Source organism: Crassostrea angulata, chromosome 9 (genome assembly GCF_025612915.1).
Source record: "Crassostrea angulata isolate pt1a10 chromosome 9, ASM2561291v2, whole genome shotgun sequence".
Lineage (NCBI taxonomy): Eukaryota > Metazoa > Mollusca > Bivalvia > Ostreida > Ostreidae > Magallana > Magallana angulata.
In genome coordinates, this window is record NC_069119.1 from 18228570 (window position 1) to 18254937 (window position 26368).

Below are 26368 nucleotides of genomic sequence, written 5' to 3' on the forward strand. Positions count from 1 at the left end.
CTAACATCAATCCTTACAGCAACCCTGAGCCTAACTCCAACCCTAATTCAACCCTAACCCTAACTTCAACCCTCACCATAATTAACCCTAACCCTCACTTCAACCCTAACCCTAACTTCAACCCTTACCATCACCCTAACCCTAACTTCAACCCTAACCCTAACTCAACCTACCATAACCCTAACTTCAACCCTAACTCAACCTACCATAACCCTAACTTCAACCCTTACCATAACCCTAACTTAACCCGTACCTTAAACCAAACCCCAAAAAATTCAGCCATAATCCTAACCCTAACTCTCACCATAACCCTAACCCTCACTTCAACCCTAACCCCAACTTCAACTCACCATAACCCTAACCCTCACTTCAACCCTAACCCTAACTTCAACCTACCATAACCCTAACTTCAACCCCCACCTTAAGCCTAACTTCAATACCAACCTTAACCATAAATCTAGCTTCAACCCCCCCCCCCACCCCTCCCGCTTAGCCCTAACTTCAATCTCCATCTCAACCCTATAGCTAAGCCTAATTTTAATCCCCCACGTACCTTACACCTAACTTAACTCCACCCCAACCTCCACCCTAACCCCTATTCCCTATCTCAACCCTTATCGGAACCGCTATCTTAACCCCAACCCTTAACCATTTACGGGTCCAACACACAAGAATGGAGAGTGCACGACTGTTGAAACTTAGCTTAGCGGGAGACATTTCTGGTATTTTATATAAATTCATATGAAACGAAGTATTTCATATTAGACAGACGGCGGCACCCATAGTATCAGTTACTTAGAAATACTATCATATCATCAGTTTTAGTAAATGAGTTACCAAATGAAACAGGAATTTAGGTGGAAGATGTAATTAGAAAAAAAGGAATCTGTACTAACATAGGAGACGAATGTCATTATTTTGCGTCCAGTTTTTATTGAGAATGTCAATGGTATATGTACCATTGAAATCTCTGAAATATATGTTCGTTTGTTAGAATGTACATGTAATTGTATCTATGGATACAATTGTTTTATTGAATTTGGAATGGAAAATGATATCGAAATGGTCTCGCAACATGTTATAATAATGACATGTACTTCGAAACCAAACAAATAAAATGAGATTGTGCCAGCAAAATGTAGTCATGTCGAAACATTTTGAAAATTTTGCATCTCCTAAAAATAAGCCCCTTTTATCTGTTCTGCTCTCCAGATTTCAATTTTCTATAAATTTTAATTAAATTTCCTATACGTGATATAAACAACAATTGCATATATTAATACACATCACGTACCATCTCTACTACGGTGTGAATAAGTAAAGTAAAATTAACAATAAAAAAGTGTTCAAGAATAAATGAATTGAAAAACGTGCACGTATATTTCATTCAGTGATAAGCGTATTCAACACACAAAACACATTAATTCCGTTCTTGTAAAGCGTTTCACTTGAAGCAAGTGACTTTTCCACTCTCACGCAAAATTGTTGTGATGTTTATGGGGAGTACGAAAAACATCACACTATCAATAACTTTATAGAATAAAAGGTCTTATTTACTTGTACAAAGTGACAAACAGAAACATTTGAAGACTATATAGACAAGAAGACACCAGTTAGCCCTAAAGACACACAAGAGTCTGGAAGTTGTTTTTATTTGTAGGTTAGACATATATGAATAATATTTATTAATAAGGTCAACAATTAACACATACATAATCTCCGGGATAATGCAGTGACCGAACTTTGAACAAATGTACTTTATAACTAAATTTAGATGAATATTTGGTGTGTTTTAGTAAGGAGACAGTTACAGTTGACTTATTTTGCTATTCGAACACCACTCATTGACTCTTCCTCAAGTGAGTTAACATTTATATGTTCGTATCGGTAAAAATTTGACCACTTAGCAAGTTCCCATGCACATATCGTTTTCCCTGAAAATAATCAGATATCCGGATTGTGAAAGGCTATAACTCTTTGGATAAATTCCCCTGAATAAACAAGAAAATTATTTTCTGCTAACCTCCGTATCCAGGAAAATTTTACTCAGTAATTGTTGTGCCTAAAACATTTTCAAGAACGAATGAAAATGTCTTGAGATCGAGGCAGCATTTTGACAGCACTGCTCACTTGAATACTGACATTTATTACTATCGGGAATACTTCATTTAACTTACCGGTAAAATAAATGATAGGATATATTTCAGACATTAATAAATGTCCTCTTTAGGAAAAGTGTAGATGTAGAATGAAGTGCTATTAATTACAAGAATGCATGCAATTTCCACATTGGCAATGCTCCCAAAAAAGAATTCCACATACATATCTTATTAATACAAACAAACACAGAACATCATTCTGATTAAATTCTTGCTGATTTATTAGTGTTTATGATACATATTTCATAGTACTTATAAGCACAGTCTATGTAAACTAATTAATTCTTTAAATTAAGAAGTTATGTTAGGCCACACCAATATAATTTTTTGTTCGTCTGACCCACACGATCGTATTTAAATAAAAACTAATTTAAAAATAATATCATTATAATTTCCCGCATCCAGGAAATTCTGCTTGGTTTTTCTGTTCTAAATCTGCTTTATTTTTTTTGTATTTTAAATCATTTTTATTCATATATCAAAAATAATATAAAAATCATGTCTTTTTCTAATGTTGTATAGTCTATGTAAAAGATCAGAATATAACACATTACATGCATGTAAAACAAGATGATTGTAAAATATGAAGAAATACAACAAAGGAGGACTTATCTCTAACACATAAATTACATGCACAACTCCAAGATTCAATTATCAAAAAGGGTGAAATAGTAAATAAATAATTTTCTCTAAGTTACTCTGGATACTTTTTGTAAGTACAGTGTATAACAGATTTTTAAAGAAGCTGTGATACATAAAAGACAATTTAAAAAAAAGTTTTCCATAAACTCCTGTTAATAAAAATCATGATTTTTGTTTGTGAAATAGATGTATGATACTTGAAAAGAAGCTATATATACAGAACTTCTTGTCTGATTTCACATGTAATTTTCTCATTAGGGCTTTTTAAAAATTATTTTAAGAAATAGGCAAAATTAGAGTTTGCAAATAAAAAGTACAAATGATCAGCATACCAAACAAAATTCCCCCAAACATTGCTATTAACATGTTAAAGATACCTTACATGCAGTCCTTCATATTGAATAAGTAATATTCAATAAGTAAAAGCATGCCATAAAAATATAAACAGCACAGATAATGCATAAATATTGTAAATGACATGTACATGTATTTTCACAAGAAAGAAATAATGCAAACCAATTGTATACAGTCACAATCTACAAATCAGATAGCAATACAATTATCAACCTGAACATGAAAAATAAAAACATTACTTTCTATAACTGAATAATTTAATTCTGATTGTAACGCCTCAATTGATTGGCTAAACAAATTCATATATATCGTATAACATAACTTGCCTACATCATAATAGGACGCGCGTGCGAAACGTATTAATCCTCTTGACATTACGTTTAAATTTTGTACAAATTAACATCTTTTAACTAATAAGTGGGCCCTATTTTCTGATTTTAGAACTAAAAAATTAAATTATAAGGAATAAATTTAAGTTCTACCTATGTTATATGATTATAACATAATTGGAACAGTTTACGCTTTTTTATAAACCACTTCGCGGTTTATAAAGCGTAAACTGCCCCAAGTTATGTTATATCGTATAATATAGGTAGAACTTAAATTCATTCCTTAACTGTGTTGAATGCATATATGGAAAAGTCATTGCAGAATAAGTATATAAATATATACACTGTCAGGAGTTGAAATTAAAAAAAAACAAAAAACTTAAAATGCAGATCAATATATGCATTTACATCCACTTTTAAACCTTCTACTAAAGTTTGTTAATGCTAGATAATTAACTAATCAATATCTTTAAGAAAATATCAAATCTTGCATTTTACACTCTTTTAATAATTGAGTAGTCTATAAATCCATTAGGATTTGTATTATACATCTTTCACAATCTAATGGACAATGAACTCTCATAAGAAATAGCATGATAATCTTAGTATGATTAACAACATTTATACTTATTCTTTATACATTGTAATATCTAAACACATTTGAAACTGCAAACACGACAGGTGTACTCTTGCTTGAGAAGGTTCCTCAAATGTCAAGGATTAGTGTACCAAGAAGCTCATCCGAGTTGGATCCCTGTAATCGACAGTGGCTGTGTGTGAAAGGGTATCGTAGTCATTCACTTGGACATGTGGATTTTCTTCAGGCTTTCAAGCTTCCTCCAGCATCATTGATGACATTGCACTATCAACCCTGCCAACAAAAGTTACTGATATAAATTGTTATCACTTGTTTACAAATTATTGTAAAATAAATGAAGCTAGTTCATTTCATCTGATTGGCTCTTCATTCATCTAAAATGACTCCAATATATACTGTGTCCAAAGCAGAGGGTGGAACAGGATCTTGTTCTAAAATATTAGTTCAATGATTAATTTTCTGGAAATCCTTCTGTTTTTATTATTTTGTGCGGTTAGGTGCTGATTAAATTTTTTTTATCATATTCTTCTCAAAGTTTTATTACCCAACTTTTCATTTTTCAAAATACATGTGCTTGCATGCTAAAATCATCTGATAATGCAGAGCAAGGTATGGCTCCTCTATTTACATATGACCAAAAGTATAGAACATTTGAACTTTGATTTCTCAAACACTGATATCTCGAATACAATGGATATGTCGAAGTGATCTGTAAGTCCAAACTACTTATTTATTTGAGTATGTATTTTACCCTCGATATCTCAAATACTTGGGTATCTTGAAGTTTTTAACAGTCCCATCTACATGTAGTTCAAGATAAAGAAGTTTGACTGTATGTCACATCGTAGTAAGGAAGGGTATGAAATATTCCTTTACATGAAATATACATAATACAGTGATTAATCCTGAGGAAATGCCCAGAGAGGTACAAGGCCTAGCTAAGTATCTTCCTTTAAAGTTTGACAAAAACAATGCTTACTTGGACCTTTGGACACTGCAAAATGAGGCGTGGCATCTTCTTTTGAAGTGAAGCATGGCAGAATATCCTTATCCACATCTAAAATATACCAGCAGACAATTGATGAATTCCAATGAAATTGAAGTAGAATTGAACAAAAGAACAACAATGCTAACTTGGACCATCTGATGTTGCATGATTCAAAAAGCTATTTTAGCTTACTAAAAACCCTTTCGCAATTGGTGCACTATACAACACTTTGTGATCAGAATGTTTTGGCTCTTGCAATGTTGCATGATGTCTCACATTCGTTGCATGCATTTTAGTAATTGCGTCCAGTCTCCTCAAAAAAGTGGACATGCACACATTCAGACACGACCAAATGCAATCCAAATTATCGTAATGCAATGCACAAACAGTAATACAAATGTCTTGCAATGTTTTGTCTATTCACACTTTTTAAAAGAGAAATCGCAGCTGCCCATATCTATGTTTGTTTGCAACCATGTTTTTCAAATGATCACTAAAATCTCGGTGTGATTTTAAGGGTTTATTAAATGACAAAGGTTCACCTTTGAAATTTTGAAAATGCCAAAATTCATTATTTACCTTACATATTTTGGGAAAATGATTTTTTCCTAATGTTTGTAAAGGGCAGACAACTTTATAAAAATAGGTTTATAGCAAAAAGCTCATTTAATTTACTGCATAATACATACTCCTGAGATTGGTTAATGTCAGCTTAATAATGATTTTAAAATTTGTATCTAATGGAGTTTAGATCTTTCTGGCGGCATAATCTTGTTATGTTATTCAGTTCACTTCCACAACTAAAAATTTACTGCCAGAAATTAGTCAGGAATTTTCTTTTTTAGTGATTAGATATGATTAAAGAATTATTTTTCATAATCACATATCAAATTGGTTATATAAGTTTGAACGTTTCATTTGATCTTCCAATAATAAAAAAATTTAAACCTGTGATGACAATACTTAATTTGTGCTCATGCGATCTGACAAGGCTAAGTTTGTTTACAGAAAATTAAACGTAATGCTGGCTTCCAATGCAAACATAAGGGGAAATTACACTAAATGTGAATATTTGACCATGGATGCTGCAGCAACAATACCTCCTTGACATCACTAAATCTCCAAGCACAGCGTTGGAATTGAACAAGCAGTATACATACCCAATCTGACTCACATGAGCGTTAGTACATGTACCATGTAACACATGATCGCATAAACGCCGCACATTTAATCGCATTGGCGCACATTTAAATGTCCAATTACCTGATCAGTAGAGAGGTCCTACTGCATTATCTTACAAAACTTGTTTTCATTGTATAACAGTTGCATATAGATGCAATAAATATTGCAATATTTAATGTGTTTACCTCACATAACAGTCGCTTTAGATAGTGCAAATTTGGTATGAATATTTCTTTTTCATATGTGATTATTTCAGCAACAGTTTACGATCCAAATCTAGATTTTATTCTATTGCTTCTGCTCATGCATCAATTATGAAAGGGTCTTTACAACTCTCTGAATTTTGGGAAAAAAACATAATACAATACTTCATGTAGTCTTACAAAAAGGACAATGTTGTATGGTATCAAACAATATTACGGTAATTCATCCTTTTTTTTATTTAAGGAATGAATTCAATATTTATTTGTTTTATACGATATAAAATGGTTTGGGACAGTTTACGCTTTATAAACAGCGAAGCGGTTTATAAAAAGCGTAAACTGTTTCAAACCATTTTATACCGTATAAAACTAATAAATATTGAATTCATTGCTTATAATTTAATTTTTTTACTCTTCTTTGTAGATAAAAACGGTTGTTTGACCTTTAAAATGACGTAAAATTGTACAAAATTCAAACGTAACGTCATGCGTATTGATACGTTTTTGACGTTAGTCTTACTATGACGTAGGCAACATTCTTTATACGATATAAAATAATTTTTCTAGCCAATATGAAAGCGCGTTACAACCAGAATTAAATTATTACCTGATAAACAACACACACCTGAACCTCCTCATTCTGTAAAGCTGGGCCCAACTTTTTCTTGTTTGTCACCAAGACCATTTTCTTTTTCTCAGCCAATGTTACACTGCAAATTTAAAATATTTATTGGATTATCTAGCTAATTGGTGTAACAGATCTAGTTTTTTTCCAAGTACCGGTACATGTACAATATAAGTAAGGTTACTAGCTCAATACTGTGTCAGTGTGAACACTTAGATGTTTTGTAGATATTTTGTGCACATTTTCTGCATCTAGGATTCCAACCCTGACCCCCTGAATCTCTTGTCAGATGCTCTATCAACTGAGCTATCAAGTGCCCGTATTCGAACCGGCATGACCGTCACATTTCTTGCACCTTAAATAATCTTCACCCTCCAAGCTCACCCAAGGCTCTTCCCCTGGCAGAAGTTCACCTGTTAGTTTCGGGGGCTGGTCAAGCCACCAAATGTAACGGGATGGGAGAAATAATGAAGGACCAGACCGGGCATCGAATTCTTCCCCTCGAATCTCTAGTCTGGTGCTCTACAAAGGGTTTTCGAATAGGTCTGACCATCACAGATACAAACCAATAAATATTATTGAATTGTTGACCATCTAAAAGAGCCCTACTCAAGTAATAGACAATAAGATGGTTTGTAGTCTCATGAATGGATTAAGTTGATATAATGAGACCATATGACATGTATGGACTGTAGGTTGTAATGGTCCTGAGTCTCGTACATGTAGTTGGTATAATGAGACCATGACACATATTTAGGTTGTAATGACCCATGATCTTCTTGTAGAAACTATGTTTTCAAAGCCTAAAAATATTACCTAAATATGGGTTAAGTATAAGACAGATTGGGCAAAGAGGAGAGAAGATATACTAAGATCCTGACAAGAGATCTTGGATACACAAATGGACGGAAAGATGGATGGACAGACAATATGGTGCCAGCAGAGCTTAAATTGTCCCTTTTTTAAATGTACTATTCTGTACTGACAAACAGATCGTTAATCAATCACATAGTTTAACCATACGATCTTGGACATGTTTTTTTTTTAAGGATTTTACAAACAAAAAGTTACCGTCCAACCAGGTTTGTTAATGCTAAAGACACTGATATTTGCCTTGCATGGGTATAATCCACCAATGCATTTTCCATAGGCAGTAATGTTAACAATAGGGTTCATAGCTCAGGCAATATTTTTGTTCAGCAACGAGGGACCTCTTGAATGAAAGCTCATCAAATTGTCTCTTTCCTGTTAAAATTTCGTGGTTTGAAGTCGGATTCGTTTTCCGGCAAAATTCGCTGTATTGAAAAACTCTGAAAATGAAAGTCAAATTAAGAAATTTCTCAGATTTGGAAAGGCCTAGGGTGTACATCAAACAATTTCAATTCTTTCCTTCAAATGATAATTCAATTTTGACACATGTTTTTAAAATTGCAAAATCTATTTTCTGACATGTGTCAAGCATTCTGATTTAAAATGTCCCAATAAGTATATACACTCTGCAAGTATAGGGACTATTTTGCTTAAAGGCACTACTTTGTTGTCCTACCGATTCTAAAAATAGTTAGAGGGATATACCTGCATGATACACCTGTAGATGTCTTACAATATGGTTAACGTTCATGGTGTCCAATATTAGGTTGTTATGTAGAGAACATGACGTGTGTTGGATGTAATTATTCATAATGTCTTTAATGTGGCTGCTAATAATAAGCCATGCATGACATGTATGTAGAATGCTACAGTATTAATGGGTCTAATAAATGTAAGGTAGTTTTTATAACGAGACTTTGAATGGTCCATGGTCTCATGTATGAAGTTGTAATAATGAAACCATGTTGTGTATGTAGGTTATGTAATAGTCTGGTGTCTCATGTATTACGGGGTAAGTTGTTTTAATGGGACCATGATAGGTTTATATGGTTGCAATGGTCTGCGGACATGCGGTTGTTATGTGGTAGAGTCAGGTATATGGCATTCGATCCTACTAGCTCTGGCTAGTGGGTTAACCCTTTAGCTTGATCGGAAGAGTGCTGGACTTGCGTGCCAGAGGACCCGGGTTCAAAACCCCAGCAGAGGCAGTAGTGTATCTGTTACAATTGGCGCTCACGTTGGGACCTGGGTATTCTCTGGCGGGTGTCTCTAGTACTTCGCCCCATAGGTGTTGGCACTCCAGGAGAGTAGGGATGCCTCTTTCCTTGGAGGGGGACAATGTGGTAGAGTCAGGTATATGGCATTCCTACTATCTCTGCCTAGTGGGTTTACCCTTTAGCTCGATCGGTAGAGTGCTGGACTGGCGTGCCAGAGGACCTTGGTTCAAAACCCCAGCAGAGGCAATAAGTGTCTCTGTTACAGTTATAATAAGACCATCACATGTAAAGAGGTTGTCATGGTCCCTGGCCTCATGTATATAGTTGTATAATGAGACCATGACATGTTATACATGGTTGTTATGGTATGTGGTCGCATGTATGTGGTTCTTATAATAAAACCATGACATGTATACATAGTAAGTTGTAATGGTCCGTTGTCTTATGTAGAGACAATGTATTTTGTTATTATTTACAATTATTTTGAAATATTATTTATAGATATAAAAATAGTCTAATTCACACATTGCAAAAATTGCTTCGCCTCCGGAAAAAGGTTAGCTTGAGGGGAACTGGAATCTTGCTGACTCCCTCAATGATATACTATTACTGTTTTACTATACCGATACAAACAATCAAATTCAAATAATTATAATTCTTTGTGTATCCAACAAGTTATAACGTCAAAATAAATATAATTAAATTGCAAGCATGATGTACTGTGACAAAGACAAGTTATGCTATATGAAAAAGATGAAGACTTATTGCCAATCAAAATTTAAAGGACATTGCAACTAGAATTAAAAGATATTGTTATGAATATTCATGATTTTATTTGGAATATTTAGGAACTTTTCCTTTGGTTAAAAGAAATTATTAAGTGTTCTGAAAAGGGATGTATGATCATGTATCAGTTCATCGAACTGACGCATCTTTTCAGGGAATCAGTCTGTTTACAGCAATTTTCAGGGAATCAGCAAAAATCTTATACAGTGAAAAATAAAAAGAGGTATAATAATGTTAAATGACAAAGTAAGAAAACTCTAAACTAAAAAAGGTACAATGAGAAATACGGAATATGGGTTTCCCTAAAGATGGCATCCAAGGACATAACTTTTGTAAACTGTGGATTAATTGAGCTACTAGTATGTATCAGACCTCTTACATATGTACACTATCTGTGATAAGAACTGACTGTAATAGTGGGGTGCGACTGCACTGGCGAGAAATGGTACTCAGCGAGTACCACCAGTGTAGGCTCATTACTTTTCAACTTTTGGTAAAGTTGGACCTCCAAATGCAGGAAGGATTTTTTATGTAACAGTATAGGCTAGCATAGACAGGGTCCATTTAAACATTATATTGACACATGAAATCAGCCTTAAAACACATAATAATATTTCCATTTTTGATATGCCTGATAAGTAAATGATATATCCATTCATTCAGCTTACCCATACTTTTTCGATTTGAAGCCATGTTTCTGATTGTGACGTCACACGTGACGCATTGTACCATGTACAGTACCAAGTATGGTTGAAATAGGCCCAGTGGTTCTGGAGAAGATGAAATGTGAAGAGTTTATATGACAACAACAACAACAACAATGACTTAAGGCTTATGATCAGAAAAGATCATTTGAGCCTTTAGCTCAGGTGAGCTAAAAACAAATATATAGTTCATGTTGTGTTTCCTGCAATCCCCCCCCCCCAAAAAAAAAAGACACCATTTTTGAATCCTGCAACCACCCTCAGTTTGTCTGAATAAAAGTAACAAATTAAACGAAAGCTATATCCGGGTAATGCCCCAATATAGCCTCGTGGATTCCAATCATCTGATAAATGAATGACATGTAGGTTACAATGTGTACAAATAGATCCATTTCCCAAAAAGAGGGATTATTTACAACGTGTTTGAACCACCTTGAAACAGAAATGCCAACGTTAAACCTCCACAAATATGTGAACGATATGGTACAGATGTATATAAATACGATATAAGTTTGTTAAAATGTTTTATATCCATGAAAATATATGAAAACAACTATTTTATGCATCACCTTTTCTAGGAACGTTGCTGAATCCGAAGGTCAAAATGGAGGAAGACGATCCCGACTACATTGTACGGGTAGAATATTAAAAGTGAAAAGTCAAGATGTTAACAACGGGGGTGGGGGGGGGTGTCTTATTTTTAATTCATCATTCAACTTGTCAAATGTTTTGTTTTTTTTTTTTTTTACATTTTTAATGATTTTATTTGTATTAAGAGAGTTTCATTTAAATCATGTACTCTATAAAAAACGTAAATGTTGTACATATTAGCCTATCAAGTTTTCCTATGTACCATGGATTGCGGTACAGTTTGTATTCCGTATTAAGCTAGAGAAATTGATTTATGAATAATAATTTTTTTTAATCATTTCATTGTTCTGTACAAAAGCACACATTGAATTATTTTTAAATCGGGTTCGTCCATAAATTGCGGCTTGCAGAACGTTGTCTTCTTCTAACAGTTGTTTTCAATCCGTCACGGATTCTTTTTCTAACAGCGCTTTATCAAGTCTTGCTCTTCGCATAAGGCCTATATACGGAGACAGAGTTCTTTTACTAAAAGTCTCTTGTCAATCTGTACGGAACCACGGAATTCCGTTGTCTCCTACTAAAAGATGAAAAAACTTGATAGATTTCTTTTAGGAAAAGATGATAACGGTACGGATCGGGTGGAACTACACATAGTATTGATAGGATCAATACTCACGGACTTAGGTATACGTGAACCTGCGATGTTTATTTTACCCACGAAAATGAATGCTCACGAATATTGAAACAACCACAGTTAAGCAGAAGATTAAAAATTATTCTCGACATCAAGTGATTAACTAGCGGTGAGATAAACTCATCCAATGACGTCGGCAGATGATAGAAAAATTAATTTATATTCGTAGGCGTAATACTTTTTTTTTATTAGTCTGTCCCTGGTGCTAGTTATATTTCTATGGACTTAAAATAGAATAATACATAATGTTAAACTAATAAATATGTTTTTTTTTTTAGTATCGTGATATGTTAATATGTTTTTATTACAATATATTACGGAGAACTTAATTTGTTTTCTATAGCAAAATCGGGTCCTAATGTACCATACCTATTCTGACCAAAGAAATAAATCCCGATTAGAAATTAATAAAACCTCATAAAAAGACAAAGAAATGAATGGCTAAACCCTAAATGTGAATGGCATATATCGACCAGCTATCAAACCATGGACATTAACGCACTTTGATTTAAGGAGTTGTTTTCTAATAGTATATGCATTAGAAGTGGGTTTAAAAAGTAGCACGGGGCGAGAAAAAGAACTGTTTCCAGCGTTAATTTCGCCCCGTGTTCCTTCCCCCTTCTTGTGAAAAGTTTCATTCCGTTTTAAATTCGAACTGACACAGTTGTGTAAAAGAGAGAGAAAAAACTCTGCCACTTTACAGTTCACTCAGTCTTTAAACCACCCGCGGTCAACAAAGGCGAAAGGAGCGAAAGTAAAACAGTGGCAGTGGCAGTCCCTGCATACAGTATTTATTAACGCAACAGTTGTTCGATTTGTGTAGTATTAACTTGTATATACTGCACTGGCGTCGGAAGCAAATTGAAAGTGGGGGGGCTAGACTAATCCTCTGAAATACTGAGAAAAAAATAACTCCCAAAATCATGGAAATCCTAATCCGTGGGGGGGGGGGGGGGGGGGTATACCTATACTTCCCCTTAAAAAAAAAATTACTTACCCAACTTTTTTTCCCAAAATCAAGAAATTCCTAATCCGTGGAGGGGGGGGTGTATGCTTCTGAATCCAACTTTTCACTCTTTCAATTTAAAAACAATAATCTTTCCTGCGATAAAAAGTGGGGGGGCTGAACCCTCTATTATGCTATGTTTCTAATGGTAAGGTATAAATTTGCAAAAAAAGTGGGGGGGGGGGGGGCTAAGCCCCCCTAGCCCCCCCCCCCCCCCCCCCCGGTTCCGACGCCTATGTACTGTACATAAACTTTTATTCCCTTGTAGGAATTTTTTAACGAGGTTCACTTTGTCATCACAAATATTTCTCGATGGCGACTAGTCCTTGTAGCATGGTTGTTATAACACAAGAGTCTGGATAAGACCAATACTAAATAAACATGCAAATTAAAATTTTGGAATTTCGGAATTTTCTTTTTCTTGCAAAAGAAAAGTACTGACCTTGACCTGTGGATTCCATTCTAGAGGCGGTGTTAACGGTGTCGCCAAAGAGACAATACCGCGGCATCTTCCGGCCGACGATTCCTGCGACACAGGGACCTGGAAACAAAATGGTCAATAACACAATGACAGGTTAGTGTACAGCTGTGTGCTGTTGATCTTAAAAGAAATATGTGATGTTGGTTTCAATATCTTAATTAAATATCCATTGAAGGAAAATATCATAGGAATCTGACCACCGTTTCCCTAATTAAAGAAAAAAAACCCTTTCTTTGTATTATTCACATAATTTTAGTTCAGTAAGAAAATTGTGATTAAACACACCATTTTTAAAAACAAAATTTCTTCATTTGTTTCAATATAAGGTCAAGTATTCAAGTTACATCATTATGAAGTGGAGACATAATGTAAACCATATTATAATTGCGTGCAAGAATTTTTTTTACGAGATTCACGACAACCTTTTCGTCGCGAATATTTTTCGCCGCGACCTTGTCTTTGCTGTACGAGTGTTATATCAAAGCGGGTGTTATATCAAAGTCGCGAAAAATTGTCATCGCGAACAAGTTTATCTCCGGTAAATGGCAAAATAAAATGGTTGCGAAAATAGTTGGTTTACAGTATATCATTGAACTGTTCACCTGAATGAATGCCGATCCTTATCTTCACTTCTTCTTTTCTTTGGAATGACCCTGGAACACGATACTCCTTCATTAATTGTTGAAGGTCAAGGGCAAGATTGCAGATGTGGGTTGCATGCGCATTTCCATTCAGAACCGGAACTCCACTGGCCACCATGTAAGCATCTCCAATGGTTTCCACTTTGTAGACGTCGTACTTTTCGATATGGTCATCGAACAGACTGCAACACAAACACATCAGTACCGAGCAGACCCATCCTAGCACCAAAGCAGACCCCAACTATACTTTGGGTTTACTTTTGGTGTTTACTTGGGGTTTACTCTGGGTTCGTTTTTTTTTAAACATTTGCATCCAATCAGGATTTACTTTTGATCCACTCGAGGTTAACCTTGGGGATACTTGAGGTTTGCTTTTGGGGTCCACTTAACGCGCTGAATTAACTAAGAAGTAGACCCGTCTTTTATCTTACCATCTTGCTGCCTGTAATTCCTGACCCATGTATATTCTGAATACACATGTAACGTCTGCTTTCAGGGGTCTACCTTTAATTGGGTTTACTCTCTGTGTCCTCTCTTGGTTTTCATTTGGTTTCCTTTGTGTCTGCTCTAGTAAACCCAGAATAATCCAAAGTAAACCGCGAAAGTAAACCTACGGTTTAGTTGGGGTAGAGTTGGGTCTGATCAATACTATAATATACTGTGGTACATTCCTCTCCTTGCACTTAATCACTTGGGGTTTGCCATTTGAAAACCAAAATTACCCCCCCCCCCCTTTCCCTCCTCTTTCGACTTCTTTGGACAACATTAAAATGTTCTTTAAAGCCGTTGTTCTAAACAGCAGTTTGTACATAAATGAAAGTCAGCTCATCTGTTTATCATAAGATTCTTGCATTTTGAAACCAAAAGAATAAAAACGAATAAATGTCGACATAGTTTTACTAAAGCAGTTCAAATTATATGCTTGTTCACACAAGGAACATTGCTGATGACTCACATATATGAGTTGAAAGAGAACAGGACAAGTGACCTTAACCATCAACATAAAATGATAATATGAAAATGAATGAACTTTGGGTTGTATGAAAATTTATTATGTGGGAATTTCATAAAAAAAATTGTTTTGCCAATTTTCTGCAAAGTATAATTACATTAAAACATTTTTTTTCTCTTTTTTTTTTATTTCAAAGCTATCCCTGCACCTCAAAAAGTAGAAATCGAGACGTACCCATATAAATCATTAAGCAAATCAATGATCTGCATCGGGGTACTTCTGGACCCCATCTCTGTGAAGTTGACAATGTCGCTAAACAGAATCGTCACTTCCTGGAAACACTCGGCAGTAACCTCGCCCGTTTCTTTCAGTGCAGTTGCTATGTTCCTGGGTAGCATCTGGAACAGTAGTTTCTCAGACAGTCGCTTCTCCACCAAAAGCTCACGGCTCTGAGATTTAATTGTCAGTGCGTGCTTGGCAATTTTAAACGTTACTTTATCGATGCAGATGATGTACCACGTGGTCAGAACGAAACACAAAATGGTGGCGACGATCTGCACCGAGAGGTATAGATTGAAATCATACGCTGCCTGAGACTTCCGTTTGAGCATCTTGGTAGTTAGAATTTCCGACTGCCGTTGTTTCACATCAAAAGCAAAATCGATGAATTTTGTAATGTTTTTAAACCACAGCAATCCTAATGACAATCGATCTTCTTTTGACAAAGACACGCACTGCTTTCTAAATAAATCATCCCAAGCCGAGTTCTTTACTTCGTTCAGGTATTCCTCGGTGCTTTGCTCTTGTTTTGAGAATGCATCCTTCATCAGACTGCTGTAAGAAGTAAAAACTATCTTGTACGCAACAGCCTGACCCGAAAGGAACATATAATTCTGAAGCGTCTTGGTATCGAAGTCGCAAGTCGCGTACTGGAAAGCTATTCGAGCACGCAAGAGTCCAATAATATCTGTCCATCTTAAAATAGACGAGAATGCAACGATGTCAACAAAGTAGTTTTGATCTTTGGAAATATTTATGTCTCCGAACATAGAATTCATCAATACATTATTCAAATCCGTATAGAAGTTTAAATGATCTTCGACAAGAACGGAATCATTGCCTATCCTTTCTCGCGCGAAGTACACGCTTTCTCTGAGCATTAACATGGTGTATGGAGTCCCATTCATGTCAACAGTATTACCATGCTCTTGCACATCAACAAAGGCCAAGTCCGTATTTTCTCTCGCCGCAAACATGGCGTCCGATGCTTGACTTCTGTTTCCGTTGGCGCTCAGAAACGTGGCCGAAATACCCCTTTCTCGTTGTAACATCTGAATTAAATTCGCTAACTTCTTAGCGCTCGTGACTTCCGTAATTGCGCTAACAGTCGATTTTTTAACTTCAGAAGCCTTCAGGAGACTGTTAGTAGTAAGATACAGAAGAGCTAGGACTGGAATTAGAATTATCAGAATCATTTTCCAGTATTTTAATACCCTGTGGAATGAGGATTCTCTGGCGTTGTTCCGGACAATTTCCTGAAAACCCCGCAAGGACTCATGGGATAGGTACGAGCCCATGGACTTTGTTTCGTCCAGGGAATCCGGATAAATAACGTTACTCCTCATTGTTGCTTCAGTTTTGTTTTTTGTTTTTTGTTTTTTTTTCAGAACCTGTGAGAGAAAAATCAACAATATAGCACTGTGGTCGTCATTACTTCTTGATTTTCCTACCGTTGAAAGAGAGCCGAATTGTTTTAGCCACATTTTGATTATATGTTGATCACCTTAGAAAATTCAGTTCTGTACAGAGATAAAGAAAAACGTCCAAATTTTAACATTAAATTCATTTTGATTAAATAATAATGTATGGCTTCAACAATCATATTCAAAAATAGGTATTATAAGGTAGATCTGAATGCTACTCTGTTGACCAGCCAGCTTCCCTAACAGACTGAATTCTACATATAAGTACTAGTACCACTCTAAATATTAATATTTCTAAAACTCAGAGATCAATTTTCTCAAATAGAAAGCAATTTTCTGTTCATTTATATAAGTTGTTGGTCCTCTTTAGATGTTTTTTTTTGATAAGGAAATAGAGCTAAGTAAACTAACAAAACAGACGTGTATAGAATATGCACATTCATCTGATGTATTTTTGATTAAAGGAGTCTGGCAGGTCAACAAATATACTAGAAACCATCAGATCTACCTAAAATTTTAAGACATCATTTATTTAACTATAAACTATTATCTACAAAAGAAAAAGTCCATACATTTACACTTGTAAATTTGGATACTTTCCTTTATGTTTATATAACTCTTTCTCTAAAGGAGATCGATACAGTCTGAAAATGGTAAAAACCATCGAGTCCTCTCAATCCTTTCCATCTCCAGCCGTTCGCTTGTCACAATGACTTTGGATATTAATTATATTTTACACAGAGTCATTTTAAGAGTACAACACAATTATGAAAGATTTTTGTGCATCGTATGACAAGTAATTATAATGGGAGATATCATTAAAGGAAAGAAGCATGCAGGTTCAATCATCATACGCGCAAAAGATGAGGATTCTTTCCCTAGCGATCAATTGTACACCTGAGGTGTAGTAAATTACATGTAACATTAGTTATATTTTATTACAACGGTTCTCAGTTGATAAAGGGTAATATTTTAGAGCTATAAACGTAAATATGTGTCTATATAAGGGTCAGTTCTTATAAGTCTCCACAGTGTGGGGTATTTCGTTGTTTTTGCCCCATGGCGAATTGAGAGAATTACGCGTCAAGAAAATGTATATGTAATTTCAGAGTCTTTTCTAATAATCATTCACAGCGTGGGTATTTTGGTATTTTTGTCCAATGATGAATAGATAAAATTACACTGAACGCATCTTGACAGTGTATATCATTTTTCTCTTTTTTTTTTAAGAGGAAGCTGGATGATCCACAAATTGATCATCATAGCTACCTAAAATTTTAAGATATGATTTGTTTAGCTATTGACTATTTTTTTATGAAGAAAAATTCCATATACTTGAGGGCGTAAATATGGTTGATTTCAAGATGATTTTCGATTTAAAGATATCAATACTGTTTAAAAAATGGCCACAACCATCGAAGTAAAATCACAGTCTTACTTACTGTAATCACTCAAATATGGTGGCGGAATTTCGAACGTAACATTTATAAGGAGTGATTAGGGATTAGAAATAAATATTTGAAAAAAAAAAAATTACCTGCACAATTTAAAAACAAACGATTTTCTAATTCCAGATGAAATTGATAAGTAGAATAGTTTATCAATTGATAGTTAGAAAGTGCCCACTGTAAATGAAATCACCGAAAACATTCTAAATGAAAATGGAACGGTTCAAAAATATTTTTAATCTTTATACATGTATAAACACTGCGCCAGATAATTAATTATCGTGCTTAATTAAATGCAAGGTGGCAATTTTGCACCCGGGTAATGGTCAACTGTCATGAGGGACATTGATCTTTATGAAATTATTTCCAACTGGAAACTTTCTCATGGGAAAAGTGAATTGATTTTAAGAATTTTCAACCAAAATTCGAATACTTCTTTTAATAATTCTAATACCCGAAGGATTGGCACAAACCTTCCATCAAAGTTCCGATCTGAAGTCGCAGAGGGGTTCGAAATTTGAAAACAAAGCGATTGATTGAATGTTGAGTTAGAGTCTACTTACTAGGAATTTTCAGGGGAAACTCTCGCAGAATCTGTTTCAAGAGCATAAGGATTTTCTCCGGCATTATAGAGGAAAGCAATTTTAACTTCGAAGTTCTTTTTACGGAACAAAACTGACAGGAAAGCACAGAGAGTTAAATTTGACCGTGATCCTTGAATGGGCCTAAACACGAAAGGTCTGTGATATTGCGTTTGCAATTTTGATGCAGGCGTGTAATAAAGTCAGAAATGAATTTTAACTGAATTAACTCCTTTGACAAATTGCGATTGTAATTTTCAAGAACGCCTCGTTACGATGTCGATACATAAACATTATTCTGTTTACAGGCCAAACGCGTGTTATCTAAAATAAATCATTTATCCCCCAAAATTAATGTAAATGAATGAATAAAACTTCGTATAACAAAATACAGATACGATTATTTTTTCATGTCTAAATCATGTTTTCATAACGATATCTAATAAGGTGTGTTTCAGATCTAGAACAAGTACAAGTCGGTGAGTTTGAGCACATGGAAAAAGTAGTGACCTAGATTATTCATGCGCTACTTTGACCTCTTGACCCATAACGATGTTATGCAGGAATAACAGCGGATTGCGCAAATAGTGTTATATATATATGGGAAAACATTTGCAAGTGTAAATATTTGCACATAAACCCTTTTCATAAAGAATTATTTCCCCTTATGAAAAAAAGAAGAAAATTTCATCTTTTTTTCTTCAAAATAAGAGCAGTAAATGAGCCCTATTTATTTCAGATCATAAAAAAAAAGATTTAATAAACCAATTTTCTAAGAGCATTGTATAAAGTTCAAATTATTTTATTTTTCAATAACTAAAAAATTAATCTAGATTTGCTCAAATCTTTTAAAAATTTATAATTTAAGTGTTCTCTTTAATACTTTCAATGATGACAGTCATAAACGCTTGAAAACACGAGAGCAAAATTTGAAATTTGTGTGAATTTTGCAACAAAGTTAAAAAAAAAACATGAGCAAGTTTAATATCATTAATAATGCGCCGCCCATACAGTAGACTTCTATGTTAATCAATTAGACAAAAATAAACATTTTGAAAATTCCTCAGGTGGAGTATTTTTTTCATCATACCTTCAAAATGATGCCAAGATAACCAGTATCAAACCATTAATTAGTTAAGTACAGAATAGGGTCGCTTTTACATTGAACACCTTAATTGAATTCTGCTGCCAAATATACAATCTATACATTCTCATTATCTTCTGAGACGGGAAAAGGTACTTATACAAACTATAATCCTTAAATACTAATTAATTACATTCTTACCTGGTAAATCTCACTGCTCTACTACAAGTCCTTACCGTGAATCCGCTAGAATGTGGTATTATAGGACCTAGTCTTCACGGTGGTATTTTTTTTTTCATTTTCCCATCTGTGATGAATTCATCGATTTTTTGCATGTCGCTAGTTTTGAAAAAGATCTTCTTATGTCCGGTATAATCAGCGTATGTAGATACTGTATATATATGCATGTAGGTAGAATGAGATCTGATATCATGTATCAATCACTCCCCCATTTTTAAAGGTATGCGACAAATTAAATTCAAACAATATGAAGACTAACTTGCGTTAAATTGGCATTTGAGAGAGAGAGAGAGAGAGAGAGAGAGAGAGAGACTAATACTCAAACATGTATCTGCCAAGTTAAAATCTCCCACAGCAGATTCTTTGTACATTTATTATTATCAAGGTACATCCATGTTTTGGTGATTTATCATTATTGGAGGAAACGATTATGTTGCAAAGTTTATCAAACATTTATTTTTGACATCATAAAACTCAAATTAAGCTTTTTTTTCATTGTTTGAATACATCTGTATAAAAATTTACGTACATGTACAAGTATATTCTTATAAATATTGTTAGAGATTATACAACCCCCCCCCCCCCCCCAAAAAAAAAAACAAAAGAAAAAAGAAATTTGTATCTACAACAACCAATGAACGAATAATGAATGAATATATATACATGTATAAAAATAAATAACCAAACGAACAAAAGGTAATCATCTAAAATCTATAACCCTAAAATCCCGCCCCTCAGTTAAAGGGGCATGGTCACGATTTTGGTCAAAAATTGTTTTTCCGATTTTAATATTAACAATGCTTCAGAAAGGCATTTTTAATAGGCAATCGAAATTCGATTGTCATTTGTTGAGTTATAAGCGAGTTACAGAGCTTGAAATTCTTCGCTATGTAAACAAAGCGTTTGTTTACATTTTGAACGTTGAAGCAATAATTTCAGTTTTAAACATAAAACGAATGTTTTAAACGTAAGGAACTGTTGATCAATGCTTAAAATAAATAAAAAGATAGACAAATAAGCTGGAAAAAGGATTTTTACTGGTATGTTGAACCTATGTAAATAAAAACAGGACACGAGCCTTGTTTACATGACGAAGAATTGTGAGCCCTGTGTCTTGCTTATAACTCTACGAATGACTCTCAAATTTTATTTGATCATTAGAAATGCATTTCCAAAGCATTGTAAATAATGAAATCATAAAAATAGAATTTGACCAAAATCGTACCATACGTTTTAAAAATTTTTGGCAAGGTAAAAATATTAAAATTTCACGCGGGATTCGAACTCATGACTTACAGATCAGTAGTGAACCATCTAACCCACTGCGCTACGCTGTTAGATGAAAATTTTGGGAAAGAAGCTACCTTAAAATCAATCTTGATTTTATTTTTTATTTCGATAATTATAATACGTCACAGCATGGAGGTGTCCCATACGACCTTAAAATAAAAAAAAAATAAAAAAAAAATGCATAGTTCAATTTGGCGAAGTTCTATCAACAGAATAAAATCAAAGCTATCTTTTTGGTTTCTGATCATGCTGCTAATCTGTAAAGTCGAGAGAAGTCTTTTTTCTTCGATACTGGTTTTTATTAAATTTTCACTCAGCCGATATGTTTGTTTTCAACTACGGTTTTATCAAATGTCTTGCTTTTCAATAAAAGCAAAAAAAAAAAAAAAAAAAAAAATAGAATTCAAGATAAAAGGACGCGGTGATACTAATTCAAGTTTATGGATTGAATATTATTTCAAACCAGCTGCTACTCCCTGAACACTGAATTTACCCTAACTTCCTATCAGTGACGGATCTAAGGAAGTAAGTTATCAATAAAAACACACGTTACACAATAAACACGTGACATAATACTATGAACAATGAAGAAAAATTGAAATTGAAAAACAAAAAAGTATAACATATGATAAATAAATGATTCATTATTGGCGAAGGATGTGTAGTCTTGTAAGCAAATATTTACATCCCTTCCATTTAATTTTACGGATATCTGTAGAAACTGACAGGACTGAAATCTAATCTGCCCTGTTCGAACCAGGTTATCGATCGGTCGAAATCTTTAGTAATCTAAAAAGTAAAACTTTTTTACCTGCATTGTCACTACCTTCATTTCCCGCCTGAACATGATGAATCGCCAAATAAAGCAATTTATTGTTTTAAAAAACGTGCTTAGTTCTAGTTTTAGCAAGACTTTGTCCTTTGAGAAGTCATATCTTAGAGTTAGGTAAATATCGATTTATGTACTGAAATGTATTAGGATGACATCGGGAACCCTTCAATAAAAAGACGTATCTTGAAAGTAGTGCAATGAGTAAGAAGATTAACGTAATAAGTTTCCGTGATTAGCTCTGTAATCTTTAAATCAGAACTTTGTAAATTGATTTTCATACTACTAAATGAATGACATCAAGATACATGTACCTCTGTCATATAAATCCCGGAATTTCCCGGACATAAATATGTCTGAGTATCAATCAGTTGTATTAGCAGTTACATAAGCGGTCTTACCGAACGAGCGAATCAATGTAACGGAAAAGAGCATCACATTGAAAAGCAAAATGGCACCCAAGGACTCTCATTGATTTCTGGGTACCTTGGAGTAATTAGAGCAATCTGTCGTTTGATTTAAAAGATAGTTTTTTAAAAGCTCTTATCTGCAGCTAACATGTCATGATTTGCAATCAATTTAAGTATTCTGAACATTAGACTTGACTTGATTTGCAAGCATTCTGCCGAATCACGAATTCAAAATAAACGTGATTTTTTTTATTAATTCAATTTAATATAATTATGTCTTAAAGGGTACCTGCAGTGCCGGTCAATTTTTGATATAATGGAGATCTATGTGTAAAAACATCATCCTGAAAATTTTACAGCGATCGCATAGGTAGTTTTCGAGATATTTAGGGAAAACCCGATTTCACACCTGAACGAGTTTTGAATCAAGCCGATTTGGCGCGAGATGAACTGAGGCGTCACGGGGTCAACGCCGCTGTATGAGAAACAGAAATATTGTATGAAAACTGTTCGTTTTCTTGCATTGTTTTATCGATATATGAACATTTTTTTCTGTTGTTTTATTTCCTTATCAACCCTGGATGACTAATTATACTGTCGTTTGAGTTTAACCCGTATTTTATCGAACAAAAATGCCGAATTTGGACAATTGTTTGCTTCATGAATTTCGTCAATTGTGTAACACATTTTACATATAAATGCACACCATATGTAGCAAAATGACAATTAATCAAAGCATCATTGTTATAAGAAACATATTTTCATTCTTTCGATTGATTTCTCAGTGACATTATTAACCGATTAATAATATTGATAATACATAATGATATTTCGTAAAAGGTAATTCGGGGTCTATTTCTCGTATAAGGCATAAAATTACAAATGATGTCGCCCGATTATTCAATAATATTGACATCGGACCAATAACAATCAAAATATGCATTCTTTAACAAACAAACACGGGATTATAAACGGATCAAGGCGAAAGTCCAAGATGGCTGCATGATTAAGTCTGTCTCGTATTCTTTTAAAAATACGATAATGGAATTTAATTTTACATTTATTTACATCCTTTGTCAAAATGTTCCAGTTTATTTAGATTTCATTATGATTCCTTGTCAGTATTACAATTTAAGCTATACGGAGTTATAAAGCGTTTAATTGCTGACCATAGCGCTCGAAAGAAAGTTGCACTTTATTGAATAAGAAATTATGTATCTGAAATAATTACTTATTCACATAAAAAAGGTCTGAATTGCTGAATTGTAAATTTGGTCATTATTTTAGTGATTAGATAAGTAACAACTAGAGCAGAGCTCGTGGCAAAGCCCCGAGTAGGTCTTCCGTTGTTGCTGCGAGTTGAAAATATATGTTATATGGTGTCAAACGATTATAATGACTATATTTTCTGTTCTGCTTTTGTTATAAAAACGTGTTGTGATTGAAAGCCTGTATATAAAACGTGTTTTTAAAAAAGAAAGGAAGAAAATATTTTAGGAAAACTATTTGTCGAGCAGAGTTTATGTAATCGTTTCAAACATTCTTTAAAAAATGAGATGTTTAATGGCTAGTTAAATTTTCAAAGGGTAGCAAGCATTGTTATAAACAGTATGTACTCGTGATTCATGTCAGGAATTGTATTTCTTTTTTAAACTAAACGTGCCTACAAAACACGTAAACTTTTCACAAAGATAACTTCTATATTAAAATATTTCTAAATTTTTGAAGACTATGTACAAGTTAAGAATTGCGTGCTGACAAAATTTACAGACCCTAAAACGTACTACTACACCAAAAAGCGTGCGACCTACGTGCGAGAAACGTTTCGTGTAAACCTTTCAGAGTTTCGTGTAAACCGTTTAGCGTTTCGGGCAAAGCGTGCGAGAACCGTGTGAAACGTTTATCAGATTTCATTCGGAACTCCCTGACAAGTTAATTGTTTCAAAATGGCGCCCGTGTTTTACATTACTTTAACAAAATTGAACGAATTTTTAACAAACAAAAGAAAGGTATATGTATTAAAAGACGACTAGTGACAGAGTACATGTATATTTAACGTTTTCATGCGATGTTTCAGTACTGAAACAATATTAAAATTCGCTATACATAAAAAATATTAAATACAGTTAGTGAAACATTATTTCTATTGGAACAAACCTAAATCAACTTTAACTTGCACGATCATGTTTTGATAGGCATGTATTTTTATTATTTATTTACATCGATAACTCTTACTGATAACTCTTACTGAGACCATTCGGCTGTGTACAAGCAGCACACATAACCTCGGACATCGGGTGAGACCTGCACCTGGCTGAACCTGTCAATCAAACTCTGTGTATTTGTTTTCATTGGATGGTCAGGCGTCTCTCTTTTGTCAAAAGCCAATGGAAAATTAATGACTTCAAGGTAATCGGAATCAGTATTTGATGAAGCACACAATTTAAATGATAAAATATTTATTAATTATTTGAAGAAAATTAAATGTAAACATAGAGAGGAAATAAAAAAAAATTATTATTATGGGAATCTATGCGCATGGTACTAAATTCAAATAGATTATATTATGATTTTATTATTTTATGTAGTAAAATCACCCTTCCAACTGTTACTCAATTACATAACAATTGATGACCTGGGGCTATAAATGTTCTGAGCTGTGTGCGCTGAAGCGACACAAGATTCGGCAATCAGTTTTTAGAACGCAGTTCGCAGTTCGCAGTTCGCAATTCAATAGTGAACTGCGTTCTATAGAACGCAGTTCGCAATTCAAAATTTAGTGCGATTGAATAGTGAACTGCGTTCTATAGAACGCAGTTCGCAATTCAAAATTTAGAATTCATATTTGGGGCCCGCTTGCCTTATATGCAATTGAATAGTGAACTGCGTTCTATAGAACGCAGTTCGCAATTCAAAATTTAGAATTCATATTTGGGGCCCGCTTGCCTTCTATGCAATTGAATAGTGAACTGCGTTCTATAGAACGCAGTTCGCAATTCAAAATTTAGAATTCATATTTGGGGCCCGCTTGCCTTATATGCATTTGAATAGTGAACTGCGTTCTATAGAACGCAGTTCGCAATTCAAAATTTAGAATTCATATTTGGGGCCCGCTTGCCTTATATGCAATTGAATAGTGAACTGCGTTCTATAGAACGCAGTTCGCAATTTAAAATTTAGAATTCATATTTGGGACCTATAGAACGCAGTTTGCAATTCAAAATTTAGAATTCATATTTGGGGCCCGCTTGCCTTATATGCAATTGAATAGTGAACTGCGTTCTATCTAGAACAATTCAAAATATAGAATTCATACTTGGGGCCCGCTTGCCTTATATGCAATTGAATAGTGAACTGCATTCTATATATAGAACGCAGTTCGCAATTCAAAATTTAGAATTCATATTTGGGGCCCGCTTGCCTTCTATGCAATTGAATAGTGAACTGCGTTCTATAGAACGCAGTTCGCAATTCAAAATTTAGAATTCATGTTTGGGGCCCGCTTGCCTTCTATGCAATTGAATAGTGAACTGCGTTCTATAGAACGCAGTTCGCAATTCAAAATTTAGAATTCATATTTGGGGCCCGCTTGCCTTATATGCAATTGAATAGTGAACTGCGTTCTATAGAACGCAGTTCGCAATTCAAAATTTAGAATTCATACTTGGGGCCCGCTTGCCTTATATGCAATTGAATAGTGAACTGCGTTCTATAGAACGCAGTTCGCAATTCAAAATTTAGAATTCATATTTGGGGCCCGC

The 26368-nt window shown here is 34.2% G+C and overlaps 2 protein-coding genes across 12 annotated transcripts in view; both read right to left on the minus strand.

Moving 5' to 3' along the window:
* The window catches only part of LOC128163629 (uncharacterized), a 29740-nt gene extending 13072 nt beyond the window's left edge, over positions 1-16668 (minus strand). Inside the window, exons 1-3 of the mRNA XM_052827257.1 lie at positions 15257-16668; positions 14032-14252; positions 13391-13489 (exon numbers count right to left, since the gene is read on the minus strand). Of these exons, the coding sequence (XP_052683217.1) occupies positions 13391-13489; positions 14032-14252; positions 15257-16647 (1711 nt within the window). The 5' untranslated portion in view covers positions 16648-16668. The remainder of the gene's footprint in view (positions 1-13390; positions 13490-14031; positions 14253-15256) is intronic.
* Positions 3153-11315, minus strand: LOC128163630 (uncharacterized). Of its 11 annotated transcripts, none has more exons than XR_008240837.1 (5): positions 11227-11281; positions 10628-10723; positions 7063-7165; positions 5062-5139; positions 3153-4355 (listed from the first exon to the last, which is right to left on the minus strand). XR_008240837.1 is itself a non-coding variant. In XM_052827260.1 (5 exons), the coding sequence occupies exons 2-5, from the start codon at positions 8226-8228 to the stop codon at positions 4457-4459; spliced, it is 297 nt and encodes a 98-aa protein (XP_052683220.1). In that variant the 5' UTR covers positions 8229-8390; positions 10622-11170; the 3' UTR covers positions 4364-4456. The 11 variants fall into 11 exon arrangements, 2 of the variants coding, with proteins under 2 accessions (XP_052683220.1, XP_052683218.1); XR_008240838.1 differs by having other exon boundaries at positions 7081-7165; positions 10622-10723; XR_008240834.1 differs by having other exon boundaries at positions 10622-10723; positions 11227-11280.
* Positions 16669-26368: the final 9700 nt, after the last annotated feature.